General features: G+C 49.5%; 1 protein-coding gene and 1 long non-coding RNA gene across 3 annotated transcripts; one reads left to right on the top strand and one right to left on the bottom strand.

The window, feature by feature from the left end:
• Positions 1 to 5,681: 5,681 nt before the first annotated feature.
• Positions 5,682 to 18,374, bottom strand: SLC2A2 (solute carrier family 2 member 2). Of its 2 annotated transcripts, none has more exons than XM_074834274.1 (11): positions 17,847 to 18,365; positions 17,115 to 17,210; positions 16,309 to 16,583; positions 15,669 to 15,793; positions 14,774 to 14,889; positions 13,415 to 13,577; positions 12,431 to 12,618; positions 11,225 to 11,329; positions 9,246 to 9,347; positions 8,175 to 8,378; positions 5,682 to 7,967 (listed from the first exon to the last, which is right to left on the bottom strand). In XM_074834274.1, the coding sequence occupies exons 1-11, from the start codon at positions 17,877 to 17,879 to the stop codon at positions 7,776 to 7,778; spliced, it is 1,599 nt and encodes a 532-aa protein (XP_074690375.1). In that variant the 5' UTR covers positions 17,880 to 18,365; the 3' UTR covers positions 5,682 to 7,775. The 2 variants fall into 2 exon arrangements, 1 of the variants encoding a protein (XP_074690375.1); XR_012624330.1 differs by having other exon boundaries at positions 7,829 to 7,967; positions 8,175 to 8,311; positions 17,847 to 18,374.
• On the top strand, positions 16,259 to 19,135 carry LOC141927225 (uncharacterized). The gene is made up of 2 exons (XR_012624331.1): positions 16,259 to 16,398; positions 19,020 to 19,135. It is a non-coding gene; the product is annotated as an uncharacterized LOC141927225 (long non-coding RNA).
• The last annotated feature ends 267 nt before the right edge of the window (positions 19,136 to 19,402 follow it).

The following is a 19,402-nucleotide window of genomic DNA, read 5'->3' as shown; positions in this document are numbered from 1 at the left end:
TCTTACCTTACAAGGACGGCCGGGGAGGCCGGGGCAGGGCGGGGGCACGGCGGGGCACGGCGCCGCGCACACGCGCCCGACCACTGCGGCGGCCGGCGGGAAGGGGCGGCGGGCGGCGGGGAGCGCGCGCACCGCGCACCGCTCAGCCCCGCCCTCCCGCTTCCGCCGGCCGCCGCGCCCATTGGCCCGGGCCCCCCGCCGCGCGCCGAGGGGGTGGGGCTAACCCCCTCGCACCCCCCCTCCCCACCGCCCACCGGCTGACCACGTGCTGGGGGCGCTTCCCGCTTTCACCCCCCCCAACCCGCGCGCTCGCTCCGCCCCTCGCCGGCGCCTACGGAGAGCGGTTGGGCTCAAGGCGCCCTCGCGCCGGTCGCGCGGCGCCGCCGCCATTGCTACCGCGGCAACCCCTTCGCCCTCGCGCGCGCTCTGCCGCCAGGCGGCGCCACGCGCCTCCTCCCCAACGCCTTGCCCACCCCACCGCCATCTTGTCGCCGGGGCGGCCCTGGAGGCCTCTGCCCCTGAAGGGCGGGCGGTCAAGTGGCTTCCCGGCGACACAAGTAGGTTTTAAACGAATTGGGTGTTTGTAAAGCCTGGTGGAATAACGCTTCTTCGTGAGATGTGCTTAACTGTCGACACAAAGTTCATTTGTGCGCTTAATGTTCCCCCTTTCAGAATAATCAGAAACGAGAGCACCAATGAGTCAAAAGGGCCTGAAACTTCCAAGAAGCCGTGGTGAAAGCCTGTTCTCGTTAATGGAGATGAGACTCAGATGGCTCCATACCCTACCCCTCACCAGCCTCTGGCATCCACCCCCTGCACTGTATGAGGAGAGGGGTGTGGTGATGAACGCAGCCACAAAGCCAGACAGGTGGATCCCAAACAAAACGAGGCCAAATGCTTATTTTTGTTAAAACTTTTCAAGTCAGATGCCAAAATACTTTTAGCTGTTTGGCTGACGTCACCTGAAGACTCTTCTGTGGAGCTGCTGGTGGATGGGGCCCAGCCCTGTAGTATGCAATGCAGATCACCTATGAACAGCAGACAAACAGAAAAACACAGAAATTCAGTGGCGTGTGTGACAGCATTATCAGAGCTGGCCTCTGCCATCGGCACCACAGGCTGCAATGTGCTGTCCTGTGTTTTCTGCCGGAGATCCTGAGCTTGCTGTCTGTGTTCTAATCAGGTTGCTACACGAGTCACGTTTAACATCACATTTTTAAATGGTTTGTCAGGGGATCTTTAATTTGTGTTAATCTGTGTAATTGGTTTGCCTGTGGTCCTGCCCTTGGTTATATAGATCCCACTCCAAATGGTACAGCGTGTACCCAAGGAGATAGGTTTGGCCCTTTATAATGCTCCAGCAGGTCAAGATGGTGGCTCTCTTCTGTTACCAGGGCGTTCAGCGGGTGCTGCCTCACCCAGCCTGCTCTAAAGATGATACAGTTTACCCTGGGGAACTGCCCATTTTTCTTCTGTGTCAGTTGATAAGCAGAGTCTGAGGCATTCTGTTAAGTGTTTTTACATGTGCAGTGTGTGTTTATTTACCTGCAAGTATATGACTAGTTGCATGTGCTCTAGGGCTTTTTTTTCTCTTCCAATAAAATACTTTGTGAGAGAAATACCAACTGTTCTGAACCCTAATTGGAGCAGGCTGGGGCTAAGCACTATGGATAATTTTTTTCCCTCAAGTATCAGATTATAAATTTGGTTGATTTTCCACAATGAACAGTTTCATTTTGGATGACTTGAGAGATCTTCTGGACTAAATCAAGTCTTTCACTGAAGTGCAGCTGGGGATAATACTTATTTCTGAGACACAAAACAAATATTCCAAGGCAGCCTTTATTCCAGATTCAATTAAAAAATTGGAAATCAGCTCCATCAGTCATTGCTTGCAGGCATCATTCCTTTGTCTGGATCAACATTTGTTTTCTAAAGTGTTTCTTGATAGTACTAATGTGATTATCCCACTTTTCTATACAACAAAAGCAATTTGGTTTCAAAGCATTTTTGTAAATATCATGGCCTTTTACATTTAAATGTAGTTCTTTTACAGTGTTGCACAGTTGGATCACACATACACGTTTTCTTTTGAGTAGACTCAATATGTTATCAAGCTTTGGTTCTCCTGTCTTAAGTCTTTATATGAATTGCATTGCAGAAGTGATCAGGGATTAGAAAACTTTTAGAGTTTAGAGTGAGTGAGTTGTATCTGTTCTCAGTTATGTTCTGGAGAACTGTCCGACACCCTAAAGCACCTCATTAAAGCCAAGCCTCAACAGTATGCATTTCAGTCAGTGCTGGGGCAAACATCCCACCTTGTTTCCAGCAAACCCACTGGAACTCAGGAGCTGGTGCTTACACCACACGAGCCCTGCAGGAGGGCCCTGCAGGCTGGCTGAGAGAGAGCCAGTTGCAGAGCGGTGATGAGCAGTTCATCCAGGCTTGTTCCCCTCAGTGCTGGGTGAGCACCATGGGAAAGCAGAGGGAGGCTCATTCAGCAAGACTCGGTTCAGGTCAGGAGATAAGAAATGACGGGTCATGAGCAAAGCAGCGTAAACAACCCTATTCCAACTTGAGCAAGCGTCTCTGTTTCACCTGTTGAGCTGTCTTACCTGGGATCCCACCAACGTGTCCTGACTGCTGGGAGTCGGGGTTCACACTGGCTTCTGGCGCAGCCTCGAGCAGGAGGACACGTGAGGGGCTGGGGACCAATGATCTCCACCTCCAAAGGACAGTGCAGCGCTCAGCAGACCCTCTGAGCTCCTACCTACACTCTCTCTGTGTAGCATGAGCCAGATTAAAGAGCCTCTGCAGTGACCTTGCCATAGGCACCCCGCTATGCTCCAGGCACTGCTTTAATCCTGCCATTCACCTTCTGCTTCCTAGGAGGAACGAATGCTGTGCCAGTGACTCACTCTGCATTTACATCGGCCTTGAGAAAGGGATTCTGAGATGCTGGATGGTTCCTACAATTATTAGGGGCAGCATGCCCTGGGATGCTTAAAAACTACTGCAGGATTGCTGCTGCATGGTCACACTTCCCGCTCTGCGGCCCGCAGAACCACCAAACATGGTCGGATGAGGTGTGCGCACCCGGCCGGCTGTCTGAAACACCCAGGGCATTACCTTGGGCACGCACTGGAGATCAGAGGCAAGCGGTGACAGTGCAGGGGCATTTTGCTATCGGGAACCATCTGAAACTCCCACTAGGAAGAGGGAAAACACATAGTAACTCCGGCTGTTCCCTCCTCCTGGAGCTGCAACGGTGCTAGTACAGGGATATCCCACCCACGACCTGGGGAGCCCTGATGTTTTTCATAGTCACCAGAGCCGCTCTCTGTCCTGAACAGAATACAGGGAGGCAAAACCACAAGGCATTACCCAAGCCTCGTGTCTGCAGTTATATCTACAGCCTGTAAAATTTAAGGACCGCTGATCTACAGCCAGGATTTATCACCACCCTGCTGGGGAGGAGACTCCTTCCCTTTGAGCACGGGTATTCAGGCGGTGCCTCTGGGTAAAGCTTGCCAGTGTTGCTTCCCGATTTAAAGAAGCACCTGAGCATAGGCTCAGTTACCTTAACCTAAATCTCATGCTTACACATGCTGCTGGATCCAGATCTGATGTTCTGCTTTGTAATTCCTCAGCTCCCATAGATTTCAGTGAAAGATGAGGACATTGAGCACCTCAGAAAACACATCATCCCTCAAAGACTTGGTCCCTGCCTATGTAGGACGTGGTTCAGCTTCATCCTCATCACCTGTTTGACTCAGGAGATGGAGGATAGTGCTTCTCAGTGATGAAAAACAAGTTGAAGTGAGGCAGAAAAATCTGTGATAAATTAGTGTGGAAAGTGTTAATGGGGCCAAATGTCCCGAGTTTATTGGATTAGGGAAGTCAAACTAATTTTAAAATTAAGCCTAGAGAGTGGGAAACTAGGTATCGTTAGCCATTTATCTGACACAACAGAAAAGTCTTAATGGCTGTCATCTCAGCACATTAGGAAAACACTGTCAAACCTCTTGCTGACAAGATGCTTTCTCAGGGATTATTAATTATATTGCGCTATTAGCCAACCACAGTATAAGAACACATTTCGCATGTTAACTAAAGTGCAACGACCATTTAGCTAATAAGTATGACTCGGTCTTTTAAATTTTCTTAATGATTAGCAACTTAGTAAAACTGTTACACTGAGAGATAAAAATAATGATTCAACAAGCTGTGCCTCAAGAACAAGTTTTAACTGGAACTTGCACGTAGCAAGGACAGATAAAGTGTACAATCCTAATTACCAGCCTGATGTGACAAGACAAAAGTAAACATTTCTGCAGATTTAACCAACTCGTATGACCCTTTCCTGCATCGTCATACATGGTAAAAGTGCACTTGTGATAGTTCAGCCCAGCGTATCAGCTTACTCCTTCCACCACAGCCCTGGTGAGGATGGGGGTTGCTGCAGCCTTCAGCAGCACCGAGCTCTGCACATCCTGTCCCCGGCTGCAGCCCGCTCCACTGCAACCATTAACAGAATTGATTTGAAACATGCCGGGGATGAGCAAAGCACCATCTCCAGGGGAATATACACATAAATTAAATGATAATAGTCAAATGCATGAAGGCATGTTGTCCAGTTGTGGCCCTAGAAGGTCAGAGAGGGTCCCTGGTGGGAGGTTCCAACCTGGAAGGAGAAGACTCGAGTCCCTTCCACGCAGCAGCTGCTGCAAGGAAGCACAGCCTGAAACTTGGCACTGACTGATTCTACTTAAGTGCCTCTGAACCCCCAGGCAGATCCTCTGCGAAGTTCAGGGATATAGGTATGGGTAATGGTAATGTTGTGGGCTTTGTTAAACTAATGTCTTGTGCTGCACTACAGTAATCAGATCAGGCTTTCTATTATCATTCACCTCATAACACACAGGAAAACAAGGACTGGCTGCTTAGAATATTGCTAAATAAATGACCCCTCACTGCTGAGTTACTGACAGGGTCATTGACTGAGGCCCCTCAGGCATTATGAGGACAAAGCTCAGCAGAAGTTTAGTGAAGCAGTTTTGGACAGCCTTTCTCATGTTAAACCACCTGTATGATGGTTGTGTGGCTCGAGCAGTTCTGTATGTACGGACTGGCCAGCTCACAGGGACCGAGCGGGGACATCTGGGACCCCAGTGCCAGCACCCTCCCTTCCACCCTGCCTCTGCTCTTCCATCCTCCCATTCCAGGAGGGAACCCAGCCCGGCTCTGCCCTCCAAGCAGGGGCAAATCTGCTTTGAACTCCATCTCTCCCCAAATGCTCCTCCTGCCTGTTGTGCCTAGAGAGGCCCCAGCACCACGTTTCAAGCTGCACCAGCATCCATGCAAGTAGAGGTGTGCTTCACAGTGGGTGTTTACAGGTGGGAACTGGGGACAGCTGGGGTTAGACGCTGGCACACCTCCAGTGAGGGTTCATCCCCACGCAGAGCCAGCTCCCACCAGCTGCAGGGCTGCCTCCCAACCCTGCAGTCTCACCTCTGGACCAGCCATTTCAAAGGGATTTAGCTGAGGGCTTGCACAGCAATTGCCACCCATGGAGCAAACATGCCCTGCCAGGAAAATATCTCCCATCTGGAGTTGGACATATGTCTGAGATGTACAGAGGGAAAAAAACCCCAACAGCGCAAGCCAACACATGCCGTGGATGTTGTTCATTGTCACTTTTATGTAACAGACATAGATAACATTGCTGAAAGCAAGAACCCATCTCTTTTTTTTTTTTTTCTTTTTTTTTTTACATTCAGACGATCCATTATAACATTTAACTAACTGCAGTAGACACCACGGAGAACTTCTGAGCCTGCCACCTCAGCTGGTCTCACCTGGGGAGACCTGTTTGCAGCACACAGGCTGACAGGTCTGCCCGGAGCCCGTGCCCCAGCTCTGCTGCTCTCTCCTGTGCACTGCAGCCTGAGCTCTGGTTCCCACACACCCTGCATGCCCTGTGTCAGTCCCAGGTCTCCCATCGCCGTAACACATGACAGCACTGACCCAGTTCTCCTCTCGCTAAATCCCAGCAGTCACTCCAGGAAAGCCTTTGGTGCAACCTTATTGCTTCAGCGCACGTGCTGGGGCCAGGCGCTTGTCCCAGAGGACCTCGTGGCTACACTTCCAGTCACTTGGAAGCGACCAGAATTTGCTTTAGGGTCTTAATACCAAGAAAGTAAAGTCTACGAAGGAAAGAAGTTCAGGCACGTGGAAAGGAGCATGAACCTTCCCTAAAATCAAACCCATAGCAGCAGCCTGTGATCCTCCTCGGCCCAGCTATTCTCATGCTCTTCATTATGCTTGATCTTCTGTTACATTACAGTCACTGCTTCACTGGCAGTTGCGATGAGCTCGCAGTGACCGAGCAATGCTGGTGTTTCATCTCTAAATAAATAACGGGTTTCTATCCCGAGGAAGTTGCTAGAAAGTAGCCTGATATCACAAAAAGGAACATACAAATCTTAAAAGTCACGCAAACAGAGAGCAGGCTTTTGCAATGATTCCAACATATCCCCCCAAAGGGAAGAAAAATCCTTGCAGTTTGATTTTGTCACATGAAAGTATCTTATAAAGAAGCAAAACAAGCACAAATAAGGCTATAGAAACAACACAACCTCCTGCTTGCACACTATCTGGGCTGAAGCACATCCAGCAAAGCCCTAAGTGGTACAAAGTGGGGGTCGGATCGGGGGGCACCTTCCAGTTAATGCTGCAATACCCATTTCCCCTTTGGGTTATCATTGATTGTTATGGTACGGGCAGCCCAAGGCCTCGGCTGAAGCTGCAGGCTGTGGCTCTAAGCATTGTACAAAAAGAAGGGAAGGCGGGTGCAGAGGGTGGGGAAGGAGGCACAGCGAGGGGAGGTGACCTGGCAGTGGTCACAGCATGGGAGGGATGGCAGCAGGACTTGTGTCTCCTGATCCAGGGGCCGGGAGTGCCCAGGCCCGTTGTGTGGTCAATGACATGCCGTGTCTTGTGCTGCAGCAGGGATAAGGGAGGGAGGAGAGGCTTTCTAGGAGGAAAGAGGTGGTAAATAGTCTGGCTGAAACAAAAGAAAACAAATGCACGTCAGCTCAGCCAGAGTTTCTGAGCTTCTAAGAAATGTTGTGACTTGAGAAATCTGTATGCAATTGAACAGCACTTCCATAATGCACGGATAGCAAAGCAAGCGAGGTGCATCCCAACCATTTCAGGTGGGATCCACCTTCTTCCTTTGCACAGGCAAGAATAAGGGGGAGTCTGCTCAGTCCGTTTTCCTTAGCACCTTGGGCGATCAGTGCTGTGTGCTGGTGACACAACTGCACTAGCAGTTGGTTTCTCAAGGCATCAGATCACTCAGCAGAAGGAAGCAGCAAGCATGGGACAAAAAGATGAAAACATGAAGCTACAGCACCAGCCGACCCCTCTTTCCTTCATTCCAGTTGAGTGATGACCCTGCTCAATGTAATGCTTTGCCAACTAGTAAGATCATTGTTCCACCAGGCTCTTCCAGTGGGGCATGGAGACACACATGTAATGTATTCCTCCTGTCCTTTCCCTGGCTCTTCCTGCAGCCCAGCTGTACCGAGTATTTCAGAGTAAAATGCCAGGTTAGCATCTGTGGCTTGGAGGAGTGAGCCACAGCAGCCAGAAGGCATCCAATGGGTTTGGCTACAAGGTTTTTGTGAAATGAGACTTTTGCCCAACGTTCTTCCAGAGGTGCCTGAAGGAGGTCTGTGGTCAGTCCCTCCTTTCTGGGTGCGTGGCGATGTCTATGCCTCCTCACTGCCTCGCAGGTCTTCCAGCTCAGTCATGGTTTTGACCGGGAGCTTCTTGCGGCGGAATACAGCTGCGATCTCCTCAAAGGACTTTCCTTTTGTCTCTGGTACTTTGAAGTATGCAAACAGAAAGAAGACCAGAAGCAGAGCCGCAAAGATCACGAACACGTATGGGCCACACAGATCCTGCAGTGGGGGAAGTGAGAACAGGAGACACCACTATCAGCACTGCAGGGATGGCTTCCCCTTCCTACCCTGGGTGGCTAAGGTGCCCAGTGGGCCTTGGGGATGGAGATCTGGAGGCATGTCCACGTCCCACTGGTGCTGCTTCGGGAGCCCAGCAGCAGGGTCATGCCACTTATTTAATCATACAGTTTTAGAGAGATTTCTTACCGCTATGTACTGGAAACACATTCCCACAATGAAGTTGCAGGCCCAGTTGCAGAAGCCGGCGATGGCGATGGCGGCGGGGCGCGGGCCTTGGCTGAACAGTTCAGCTACGATAAACCAGGGGATGGGCCCGGGCCCGACTTCAAAGAAGATGACAAAGAGGAAGATCGCGACCATGCTGACATAGCTCATCCAGGCAAACTGGCTCTGCAAGAGGGTGTGCTCGGTGTTACAGTCCCAACATGACTCTCATTAATGATCACTAATTACTTTAATTAGGCTTCTTTTAAAGACATTTCTTTCTATTCAGACAGGTGGGGACTAGGCATGAATAATTAAAGCTCTAAACTCTTGTGCCGGGTGCTGGCTGGGTGTGTGGTGCCAGAGGGATGTTGGAGCTCACAGCTATCAGCTCAGCTGTACCTTCAAGCCCTCTCCGTGCCTGCAGTATGGCCAGGAAGAGGAAAAATGGTGTTGTCTTTAATAACCAGGGTGTTCAGTAAAGGAGCCCACCCTTTATTTGGTTTTACATCTTGACAGGGGCTTGCAACAGTGGTTTGAACTGACTTTGGTGGGGGCTGGTTCCATCCTCTGCCTGTTCTGCCCCATGTCTCACAGTCTGACTCCTCTCCTGGGTGTCAGAAGGAATAATTTATCTCTTTTTTTAATGACAAAATGCTACACCAAGCCATGGAGATGCAGGTTGAGGGTTTAGGGCACACACTGCACGTCGAGGTATGCACTGGGATTTCTTAGCAGGCATGGAATTATGCTGTGGGAATAGCTCAGTCACTGTGTAAGGAGCTGAGGTTGGCAGTGGGCTCAGGGAGGGAATGGGACACACACACATCCTTTCTAGCAGCATTGGGGTTTCTCAGGGGTCGAAGAGCGCAACAACCTCAGGCACTGCTGTAACCAGAGATGGCTCCAGCTGTGGCCACTTTGAACTGTGCCTTCTAAGGACAAATGTTTTCTGAACTTCTTTGAGATGAAAATGCAAAACATTCATTTTAAAGGGTGATTTGATTTCTCTGGTTTGCAAACCATGGAATAAAAACAGAGAGAAATCCTTACCAGGAGCACAAGTCCAACTGTCATGGCCACGGCACTTATTAACATGCCCATCAAACCAGCCAGGAACAGGGACCGCCTGCCCGCCTTCTCCACCAGAAAGACCTGTAGAAACATGTGCAGCAGCTCAGTCTCCAGCACTCTCAGGAGGTTTGATCAGGTTGATCAACCACTATCACTACCACACCACACTCCTGCTCTTTTAGCCCTCATGGTAGAGATCTATATGCTGGTTTCCAAGTGTCAGACTGAGCCACCACCCTGCCAAGGGCAAAGCAAAACCACATATATTCACAGCTCATGCATTTCCAAGCTCTCAGGACTTCCCACCACTCCTACATGTGTATTACTGACTATGGACTTTTTTCCTCTCTTTTATTTTATTTTTTTTTTTTTCAGGAAGAATAAACTTACTGGGTCTGCATTAGTTTGGAAGCAGCCTTCAAAATGTAGCATGATTCATGTCACATCATGGGTCATTGCACCTTGCCTGTCCTAGGATAGGGATAGTTGTGTAGCAACTGGCATCAGGATTTTTCCTCCAATTGCTCCCCAACTCCTTTTGCTTCCCTGGCAGCCACAAGGCTTAGTTTGCTCCTTCTCAACTCGTCTTGGTGAACTCCAGTCGTCTAACCCAACTTTTGACATCTAAGTCTGTACCAGTCACTTCACCCAATGGGGAGATGTAGGTAACTCCAGAGCACAGTGCATCTGGCCTGCCCTAAGATACTGTGGATGAGCCTCTGAGGCTGCCTGCTCCTTTCCCTCTGCTGGAAAGGACACCTTTGGCCATCAGCTCAGCCCTTCCTGCCATTACAGTGATTTATGCTTCCAAGAGACCATCTCTTTTGCTGGAGGCAGTTCATCCTGCTAACTTGTGAAGTTACAGAAGGCGAGCCTCTGCAATCCCTTCTCCCCTTGCCAAGGTCCACCCGGCTGTCAGTGCTTCTGCCTTTTGATCAGGGTCTGTCATTTATTGACAAATGCAGGTAATTTTTAAGTGCTCATGGCCAAAAGAAGCAAAAAGCAAATGCCCCAGGCTGCAAGTACAACAGCCCTGGCATGGAGATCGAACTGTAGAAGACCCTCCAAGCTGGGGAAAGACCTCTTCCAGCCGCACGCCTCCATGCCTCATTTCACAATAAACATCATGTTTTTGCCTCTGTACAGGACCTGTGATGGATCTCCTCTAAAGCAGGTTCACCCCACGACCTCCGATCTATCTCATTCTCGCTGGACTAAGATCTCTTAAGGCTGTGTATTTCTACCTTGCAGCTAGTCCTGCTTTGTGGTGGGTAAAAGTCCTTTGCTCCCTAAGTCTCTCTAGAGATGTGAGGGAAATGGGCTTGGCATTTCCTGATTTTATATTAATGGCCACATTAAAAAAAATAATTGCCTGCTGATAGGAATTGTGTTAATACTCTCAGGAGAGAGACAAATGAAGGGAAAGGCTGTGAAAATGGAACTATCCTTTTATTGCTGCAGAGCCCTGCATAGATAGGATGAGGATAGGTGCTAGATTACTTTTATTACTGTGGAATAGCCTCGGGATATCACTTGTGCAGGTGCTATGTACATACAGAAACCAATTTGAAAGATAACAGGTAAGAGGGAGATTGGGAGCTGCTGGCTTCCCCATCGCAACCCCAATCCCCTGCCTGCTGCTGAGGGGAATAGGATCTGCAGAATTTCAGTCTCAAAGGCAACTGTTATTTTTGGGGCTACCAGAGCTTCCCTGAACACGGTGACACAGTTTTTACTCATGAAGCATTTAGCAGTGCTGTTTGATAGCAACGGACCATATTTCAAGGCTTGATTTTTCAAACAAGACTTGCCAAGGGAACAATTTTTCCTCTGAGGGGTGTAGGGTCAGCCCTGCAAAACTGCAAATCCCAGCCCCAGCTCCAGGATAAAATCATGTTTCAAAACCACACTGTAGCTTACATGTTTTTTTAGTCTGGGGGGCAGAAATATTTACTTACTGAGATAACAGTGAAGACTGTGTTCACCACTCCAACGCCAATGGTTGCGTAAACTGGTTGGTCAACTCCAGCTCTCTCGAAAATGTTTGTAGAGTAGTAAAAGATCTATCAAAATACATTAGGATGAAGGATTAAGCAACAGGGCTGGTGGAACTTTTTGTTCTCTTGAGGGAAGAGTTGCACTTGCTTGGCTGAGATGTGAAGTAATTTAATTATAATTAGTTTTTCAACTTTTAATGGCTTGTTATAATAATTAAAGCTGAAACTTTCAAAGGAGCCTGAGTGAGTTAAAAATCCCATTGAAATTTCCCTCCTGAGCTACTGCATTTGCACATTTAAAACTGATTTCTTCCATGTAGTCCCATGTTTAATCTTGAAAGCCAGATGTCCAGCACTGAGCACTGGAGCCAAATGCCTTAATATGACCGACTTTTACATGAATTTTAAAATATTCTCGCTACATTGGAATGACTCAAATTTCTCCATTCTGTCCAAGAATAAGGCAATTCCTATCAGGTGTAAGTTAAGGGCTGGAGGTAAATGGGTGGCTGACCCTGTGGCTGGTGGATGGGGCTGGGCATGGCCTTGAGCCGGGGCAGCTGGGCTCCGTGGGGTGTTCATCCCCGACTCAGCCCCACAAGGCTGGGCATCCCTGCGTGCTGCTTTGCCTTCTGATGCGGAAATGTTCACAGAGTTTTGAAAGTCGGTGGGACAGAGGCCTCAACTTTTGTAAAGTTACCACCAGATTTTAAAAAATTTGAGTCTTAGCTAGTTTTGAGAAGTAAGCTTCACGCTCCTGGGTGTAAAATGGTGATTTCTGGTATCCCAGGAGGTGTTGCAAAAACTGTTTAGCTAAAAATAGCTAGAAGACAGTGATTCTGTGGTTCCTGGGATGAGCAGGTAGTCATTAAAGAGAGCAAACTGCTGACAAACTCAGGTATAAGGAGGGCCACAGGAGAGCTCAGCATGGATCTGCTGTGCCAGCTGGTTTTGTGCTGAACTCCCTTGCACCCTTCTCCCCTCCTGCCCTCCCGCAGCCCGGCTCGGTGGTGAGGTCTGCCTTTGGCGCTGATGGCAGTGGCCAAGGAGCCTACCGCAGCCATGGGAAAGCCGTGTCTTCATGGCTTCAAACCCTACATGGCTTGGGCAGAGCCAGCATTGCCTTTTCGTGCTCAGTGTGGGTTTCTTTAAAGGTGGGAGACTCACCGCATTGATTCCTGAGAACTGCTGAGATATCTGCACCATCAGCGCCACGATGACAGCCTGCCTGTACTTCGATGAGGTGAAAAGCTGCCTTATGGAGACTTTCTTTTCACTAGCAGCTTCTTGCTTTTCCTTTTCCATCTCAGCTATCTCTTTCATCGGGTCACAGTTTCCTCTGAGCCTTTTCAAACCTTAAGGAAAAAAAAGATTGCCATTTTATTTTCAGTGGTAGATAAGGGGTAGAGTAAGGACAAAAATCTCTCTAGCCAAAACTCAGGGTAAGCCAAGCACATGGACAGTGGTGTCCTCTTGCTCTGAGGACTCCTGTGGCACATCAAGCCCCAAAAGTGTGTCTGCTTGGCAAGGAGGAGCAGCACATCAGTTCTGTGAACGCTGAGACACCACACTCAAGCCCCATCCCTCAACAGTGCTTACTAGTCCCATGCAAACATATCTCAGTAGTTTCTGGTCCAGAGATAATTCATACTTCAGCAGCTCAGAGCTTCTTATCTCAATTTTAGCTGTGTCCTACTACTGATTGCTTTTACTCCTTGAATACAGCTGGAACCAGCTTAGGAGGGCCACGCTGGAAGGTGTATAAGTGGTTGCAGTAACCGCTGTGGATTTGCTGTGTAGTTTCAAATAGCAGTGAGGACAGAGAGATGAGCTGTTCCCCAGAAGATACCATTTTTACACCTGGTTGTAAACTCTTCCAACTGAATGAGGGTTTTGGGGGTGGCATCTGCTAGATGCGAGCTCTCTGATGGAAAGGAGTAACACACTGAGGCTCACACCACCCACAGCGACATAGAACCAAGCACATCTTAGACAGTGTCCAAAATCCCACCTGCAAATGTGCTGTGTGGGATGGAGCAACTACACCCAGTTACACGTGTGAGCCCTCAGCTGGGCTTTCCCTTCTGTGTTTAATACTATGTATAGTGCAAAAACAACTCCAGACAAACCCAGAATGTGTGTCTTTCTTACTTTTTTTAGCTTCCTCTACCTTCCCCAGTTTGATGTAAAGGTATCGGGGGCTCTCAGGGCACAGTAAGAGCAGGAAGAACTGCAGGAGAGCAGCCACACCAGACAGACCGAGGAGCAGGGGCCACATCTCATCGTTGCCCAGGAGAAAGTCTAGTCCAAGGACCTGGAATAATTAGAGCACGTGTGAATGGCTTATTTTGCACCCTAGAAAAAGAAAGCAATTGACCACTATGGCATTTCGAAGTGACCACCTGGAAGAAAAATAGGAGTAAATACCAATTTTCAGTTCTAACAATCTGATTTCTTTAGTTATGATGCACGTTTACAAGGAGGGAATGAACAGATGGTGTAAAACATCATGAGTGACACTTTGGCTTACGGGTGCTGTGGGACAAACCTCTGCAAGCCTGTTCCCCACCCTGGGGTGACTTGGTCCTCCTTGGGATGTGCCACCAGCAGGAGACCTGTGTCTGGCCAGAACCACTGCATAAACAGCTCAGCAAATCCAGGCATGCTGATGAAATGTTTTCTCCAGACCTTCTTCTGGGTTTTTAGGGTATGGGCTTCTATGGGAACTTGTGTCCTAAACAACCCCACAAAGAGGCAGAGTGTGGATGGAGGTTCACATGGCGCGAGATGCCCCGGCTGCCCAGCCCCTAACCACCACAGTCTGAGCACTGGGGCCGCAGCGCTGCGTGAGGCTCAGAAACTAAGTTAACTAGAGCTTTGCTTCAGTGTGTGATTATGGCCTTGAAAAAGGTGCTGCAGAGGTGTTGTGAGTACTTGAAACCTTTTTCCTTCCATAAATTGCAAAGCATTTTTTGTATTCACACAGCCAGTAAAGCCAGCAGGATCTACCTTGTGAGCTTTTTCCCCCCATGGTCTATCCATAGGCTTCAGCTAAATCAGATTAGATGAACTTTGTGGTTACATTAAGTTTTTCTGGATGTGTTGGTTCTTGGTACATTTATGTGCCCATCTGTCACATAGCTGGGACTCCTGCCACAGTGGGCAATGCTGACGGGGACATTGGGTTCCCTACTTCTCTGATGAAGCCATTTTTGGGTACCTGAATATCAGGGATCTCATGTTCAGGATCCAGCCTGACTCTGATGAGATGCTTACAAAAACTTCCTAGGGGAGGGGAGAAATTGTTTGCAGAAGTACTTCTTATTTCGTGAGAAGTCATCTTTGTTAAGACACCTCTGACTCAAGGTAGGAGTTTAACCCCATTAGAGCAGATTGCTTTGCACTCTCCTTCAGTTTTGGGGTGGAATGGTGAGTGACACCCCAACATATCACTGGGCTATCCCTAATCTCTGAAATACCCTCTCTGGACTTATGTGCTTTCCTTCTTACCTGGCTGATGAGGATACCCGTGACGATAGCAAGTTGATGCAACGTCCCCAGTGCTCCTCGAAGGGCCGTGGGCGACACCTCACTGACGTACATGGGCACGAGTCCGGAGGAGAGCCCTACACCGAGCACATGCAGGCGTCACCTCTTCTAGACCACAGCTCAGCAACCAGCAGAAACCGCTTCCCAAATGGGAAAGGAGGATGGGGAACCTGTGTGCTGCATCCCACCAAGTCCCTCATGCCTGCCTCGGAACCACCTGCACTCTGCAAAGGTGCTCGGATATCCCTGGATTCAGAGCCCCAGGCTGGAAAGCCTTTACACTTGAACACACATATACAAGCATGGAGCAGAGATCATCTACTGGGAAAAGTTATCACAGAGCAAAGAGCTTTCTTAAAACTTGCCTTGAACCTTCAGAGCGGCGTATTGTATTTACAAACCAGTAACAGTGATAATGAGCTGTTTTTTCTAAGCTAATTCTAATGTAATTCCATATTATTTGCTTACTATCTTATCGTCACTACGTACAGTGCTCCTGTGCTATCTGTTAGATATTACTGTTGTCTAGGGAACCTCTTAAACAGCATGGCTAATAACGTACTGTTACAACAGCCACCACCAAGATCGAGCCTTGAGATATAGAGGAGGAACTCATTCCTTTCTGGGATATGTAAAATAAACTGCTTTCATGATAGAGCCAACCCAAACACTTCTAGAAAAGATCCTGGATCAAGAAAGACAGACATAAGTAGAAGAGGGAAACTCCCACCTGTGAAACCCTTTCTGAACTAAAAAAAAATATTAAAAAATATAGGAAACTCTTAACTGCAGCCCTGGAGCACCCAGCACCCCTCCAGGGGGCCGGTTTGCAATGCTTGACCCTGCCTGGACTTACCACAGTACAGCCCCGTGACGGCTCTCCCGGCGATGATGAGCATGTGAGATGGCCCAAATTTCGCCAGCCCCATGAGGAGGTTCCCAGCAATGGAGAGGACGTTCACCACCAGCATGGCTTTCACCCTGCAAGGCAGCAGCAGCACAGCTGCTTCTGGTACCTCTCTCAGCCAAAGCAGCCATCGCGACATACGATCAGAGCTATTAAGTGACTTAATCAGCACTACAGGGAAAAAATAATGATCATAGGCACTGAAAAATATCGGGCAGGAGTGCAATCAGAGTAGCTAGAAGTAGATTATACATCCTGTGCAAATGCCTCTCAGATGCCCTCCTCTCCCTTTTGTCATGGGGAGAAAAGGGGGAATCTGGAAGTTAATCAAGGCTGCTCATCAGCTGCTTGTCTGAAGTGCTGAAAGTTACAATAAAATATCTGATTTATAATTGAGGATTTTAATAAGCCAGACCTCTGTGACGGTTGGAACAGTATTTTGGAGGTTTGAGTTGGGGGTTTTTTTCATTAAATTAAAGAAAATGACACAAATTGTATTTCTACAGGGAGAAAACAATTCTAGGGGAAAAATCAAACGAAAAGGCTCAGGCTGTGGCACGCAAGTCACAAGCACATAAGGTCCTCTCACCTCCCCAGCTGGTCGCCGATCCACCCTACGGTGAAGGAGGAGACCATGCCACCAACGGCGAACACGGAGACGGAGAGGGACCAGTACATGGTGAGGATGTGTGGGGAGGTGGCGGGGTCCTCGCCGCTGTCGGCTGGGGGTGCAAGCGTGCCCTCGGTGCCACCCCAGGGCTCTGTGCCAGGGACAGGGACGGTGCCATCCTCCCCGGAGGCGTTGGTGGCATGTCTGTCTAGTGGGGCGATGCCCAGCACGCGCCCGTAGTGGGCTTCTATCACCTGTGGCGGGCAAAGAGGAAAAACGCCATCAGATCAGATCTATAACCACCCCCAACCCCTGTTCTGGGTTTTTTTCTGCTCCAGGAAAAGCTTTTCATCACAGGCTTTGCAGGGGTGAAATCTTGGGGTCCCCAACACCCAGACCCCCAGTGGGGAGGGTGAGGGCAGTTGCGGAGCATCCCCCCACCATCCAATGCCACCTCCTGAGGATGGGGTGAGTGTGGTGTCTGGATTTGGCACCCATGGAGAGGAGCCACCCCTTGGTCTGGGCACGGACCACATTGCAGTGGGGACGGCACACGGACGTGCAGAGCCCCGCTCCTTTCCCTGAGGGGTGGCAGCGGGGGGGGGGGGGGGGTCCTCACCATTTTCTCACCCCGCTGCCTTATCATGGGGGCTTTGTACTGCAGGAGATACCACCTGGGGAAGGGACAGAGCTCTCCTGAGGGCTTCTGAGAGGGACAAACCAGCCCTGGCTGCCCTGAAGCCCTTGTCCCTTGGCCGTGCACAGCTGGGGGGGGCTTGACTTACCTTCTGGGGGGCGTTAATGACACCCAGGCTGTAGCCGTACTGGAAAAAGCCCAGCACCGCGGTGAAGACGGAGAGGACCAGTGTTCCCGTGAGGTGCTGGGGGAGGAAGAAGAGAACAGCCTCACCCCACTGTCCTAGCCCTGCCCAAAGCTGGGGGGCTGCACCCCAGCCCAGCGGCACCCAGGGATGCTTCTGCAGCAGCACAGGTGCTTTGGCTGGCTCCAAAGAAGAAGGGAAAGCCCCTGAGGATGGGCAGGATCAGGCCTCCAGGGCAGAGCGGCGTTGCCTCGCAAAGAACAATCTGTGCTGGTGTTCTCCCTTCTGCGCTGCCCGCCCTCGCCCCGGTGCGAGCGGGAGCTCTGCCCGGTACGGCAGTGCAGGCAGCAGCAGCAACGTGCCCTGCCCCATCCTCAGCGAACGGGCAGCACCGCTGCTGAAGCAGAACAGCGAGGAAAAAATGACCAAAATGGTGTTTTTCAGCAGTGCTGTTTCAAGTATTCTTCCCTTCCATCATGGTTAAAATTATCCGATGAGCTGACGGAGCTCTTAAAAATAAAAGATAATCCCTTTTCCCCTTTTCCCCTGCGCTCAGTATGCAGACATCAAAGAGCAATTAATTAGGGGAGGGGATTTTTTTGGTTGGTTTTGGTCTGGGCAAGCAATAAATGCCATTGCTCAGTGCTGGGCTCCTGCAGAAATTCTAGTGCAAAAATACCACCAAGCCATGGTTACCTTCTCTGCTTGCATTTTGCTTTTCTTGTCCATCCCACAGCTCCTCCGCTGTCCTCCTGGGAGCGGTCACTGTCCTGGGCTGTGGAGTGAGGTGGGAGCTTGGGGAGGAAGGAGGGAGAGCAGGGCTGGGATGGAGGCAGCAAAACTGGCTGGTGCTCCAAGAGATGGGACTATATCAACTCCGGAGTTAATGAGAAACCCAAGCCTCCCGTGTGCTATGTGGCCACCGCTCAGCACAGAGCAGCCACTACCAATCCCCCTATTTAGGCTGTCAAACAAAACAATGGGAGACCCGCAAAGACATGGAGTGGACCTGGGAAATTCAAATGATCCAGTTGAAAGGCTGGTCTGGGGCTGTCCCTCAGTTGAGCAGTCTGTGATGTGACACGCCAGGGGCTTGGGAACATGCTACAGCCTATTTTGAGATGTTCAACACCTTTCTTGGCTTCTGTGCTGGGTTTATGTGCTACATTACAAACCTCTTGCTGAATTATCAGGAAGAAACCTTTCCACCATATGTAGCAAAGAAGCTAGAAAATGACTAAGAGTGTTTTATTTAAATAGTGCTTGGCACCTGCTTTAAAATATATTTATGTGTGTATATAACATACACAGCCAAACATATATAAATACAAATGTATACAGGTCTCTCTCTATATATATATACATATATACATACCTGCATGCACACAGCCCCCTCAACATGTAGCTGTAATGCTAGTACACGCCTGTACGTATGCAGCCTGAGCATTCAGAGGAGACAGCTGTATGTGTATGTGGAGATATAGCAGAATTACCCAGAATATTATAATAACGTATGTTTTCGTTTAAAAGCCCACAACGGCGTGAACGCTGAGCCTTTCAGCACCACGAGCTGATTGCTGCGCTGTCAAGTATTGCTGATGCTAGCAAATATTGCCAATGCTATCAAACACTACTGATGCTGCCAAATATCGCAGCCCTCTGGCTTGGCTCACTCTGTACTCATGAACTTTGCACATCTGCAAAAGCTGGTCTGAGCTGGTCTCGCTCGGGCTCGGGCTTTGCTGTCCTTGATGTCGTCAACGAGAGGAGCTGCGGGGCCGGGGCGGATGGTGGCATCGGTAGCAGACATGCCAAAGTCTGAATCAGCCGACAGGGTGATTAATGCTGATTAATGCCATTACCTTCCAGATAAACCCCTGATGGGTCCAGCAGCCAAGTTGGATGATGCTTTCAGTCAGCCGGGCTTCACATGGGCACAAAGTGTACTTTCTACAGAGGAAGAGAAAAAAATAAAAGATGAGCTTAAGACCACTAATCTTTGCACTGGTTTCCTCCAGTAAAGTAAAACTTTAACTGGAGGAGAAAAGTCCATTGCATTAATGCAGGCGTTGATTCCACCCACAGCACCTGCATTCCACTCTCGGGCTGGCGTAGCTGCAAGGGGGAGGACCCTGAGGCTGAGCTTTTTGAAGTTTTCCCCAATATTTGTCCTTCTTTGCTCGTCACATTTGTTTGCTCGCTGTGTGTGGATACCCAGGCATTTACAAGCACCGTTTCTTTGCATTGTGGTT

Source organism: Strix aluco, chromosome 9, assembly GCF_031877795.1.
Source record: "Strix aluco isolate bStrAlu1 chromosome 9, bStrAlu1.hap1, whole genome shotgun sequence".
In the NCBI taxonomy this organism is placed as follows: domain Eukaryota; kingdom Metazoa; phylum Chordata; class Aves; order Strigiformes; family Strigidae; genus Strix; species Strix aluco.
Note: the sequence above shows the minus strand (reverse complement) of the source record. Positions and strands in the feature narration are given on the sequence as shown.

Excerpts from the sequence above, each read along its gene's own strand:
- SLC2A2 (XM_074834274.1), bottom strand. The coding sequence starts at position 17,879 with ATGGACAAGAAAAGCAAAATGCAAGCAGAGAAG. Across the intron at positions 14,890-15,668 it reads CGTCACGGGGCTGTACTGTG|GGCTCTCCTCCGGACTCGTG; the intron begins GTAAGTCCAGGC and ends TGCTCGGTGTAG. Across the intron at positions 8,379-9,245 it reads CAGTTGGACTTGTGCTCCTG|AGCCAGTTTGCCTGGATGAG; the intron begins GTAAGGATTTCT and ends ACCCTCTTGCAG.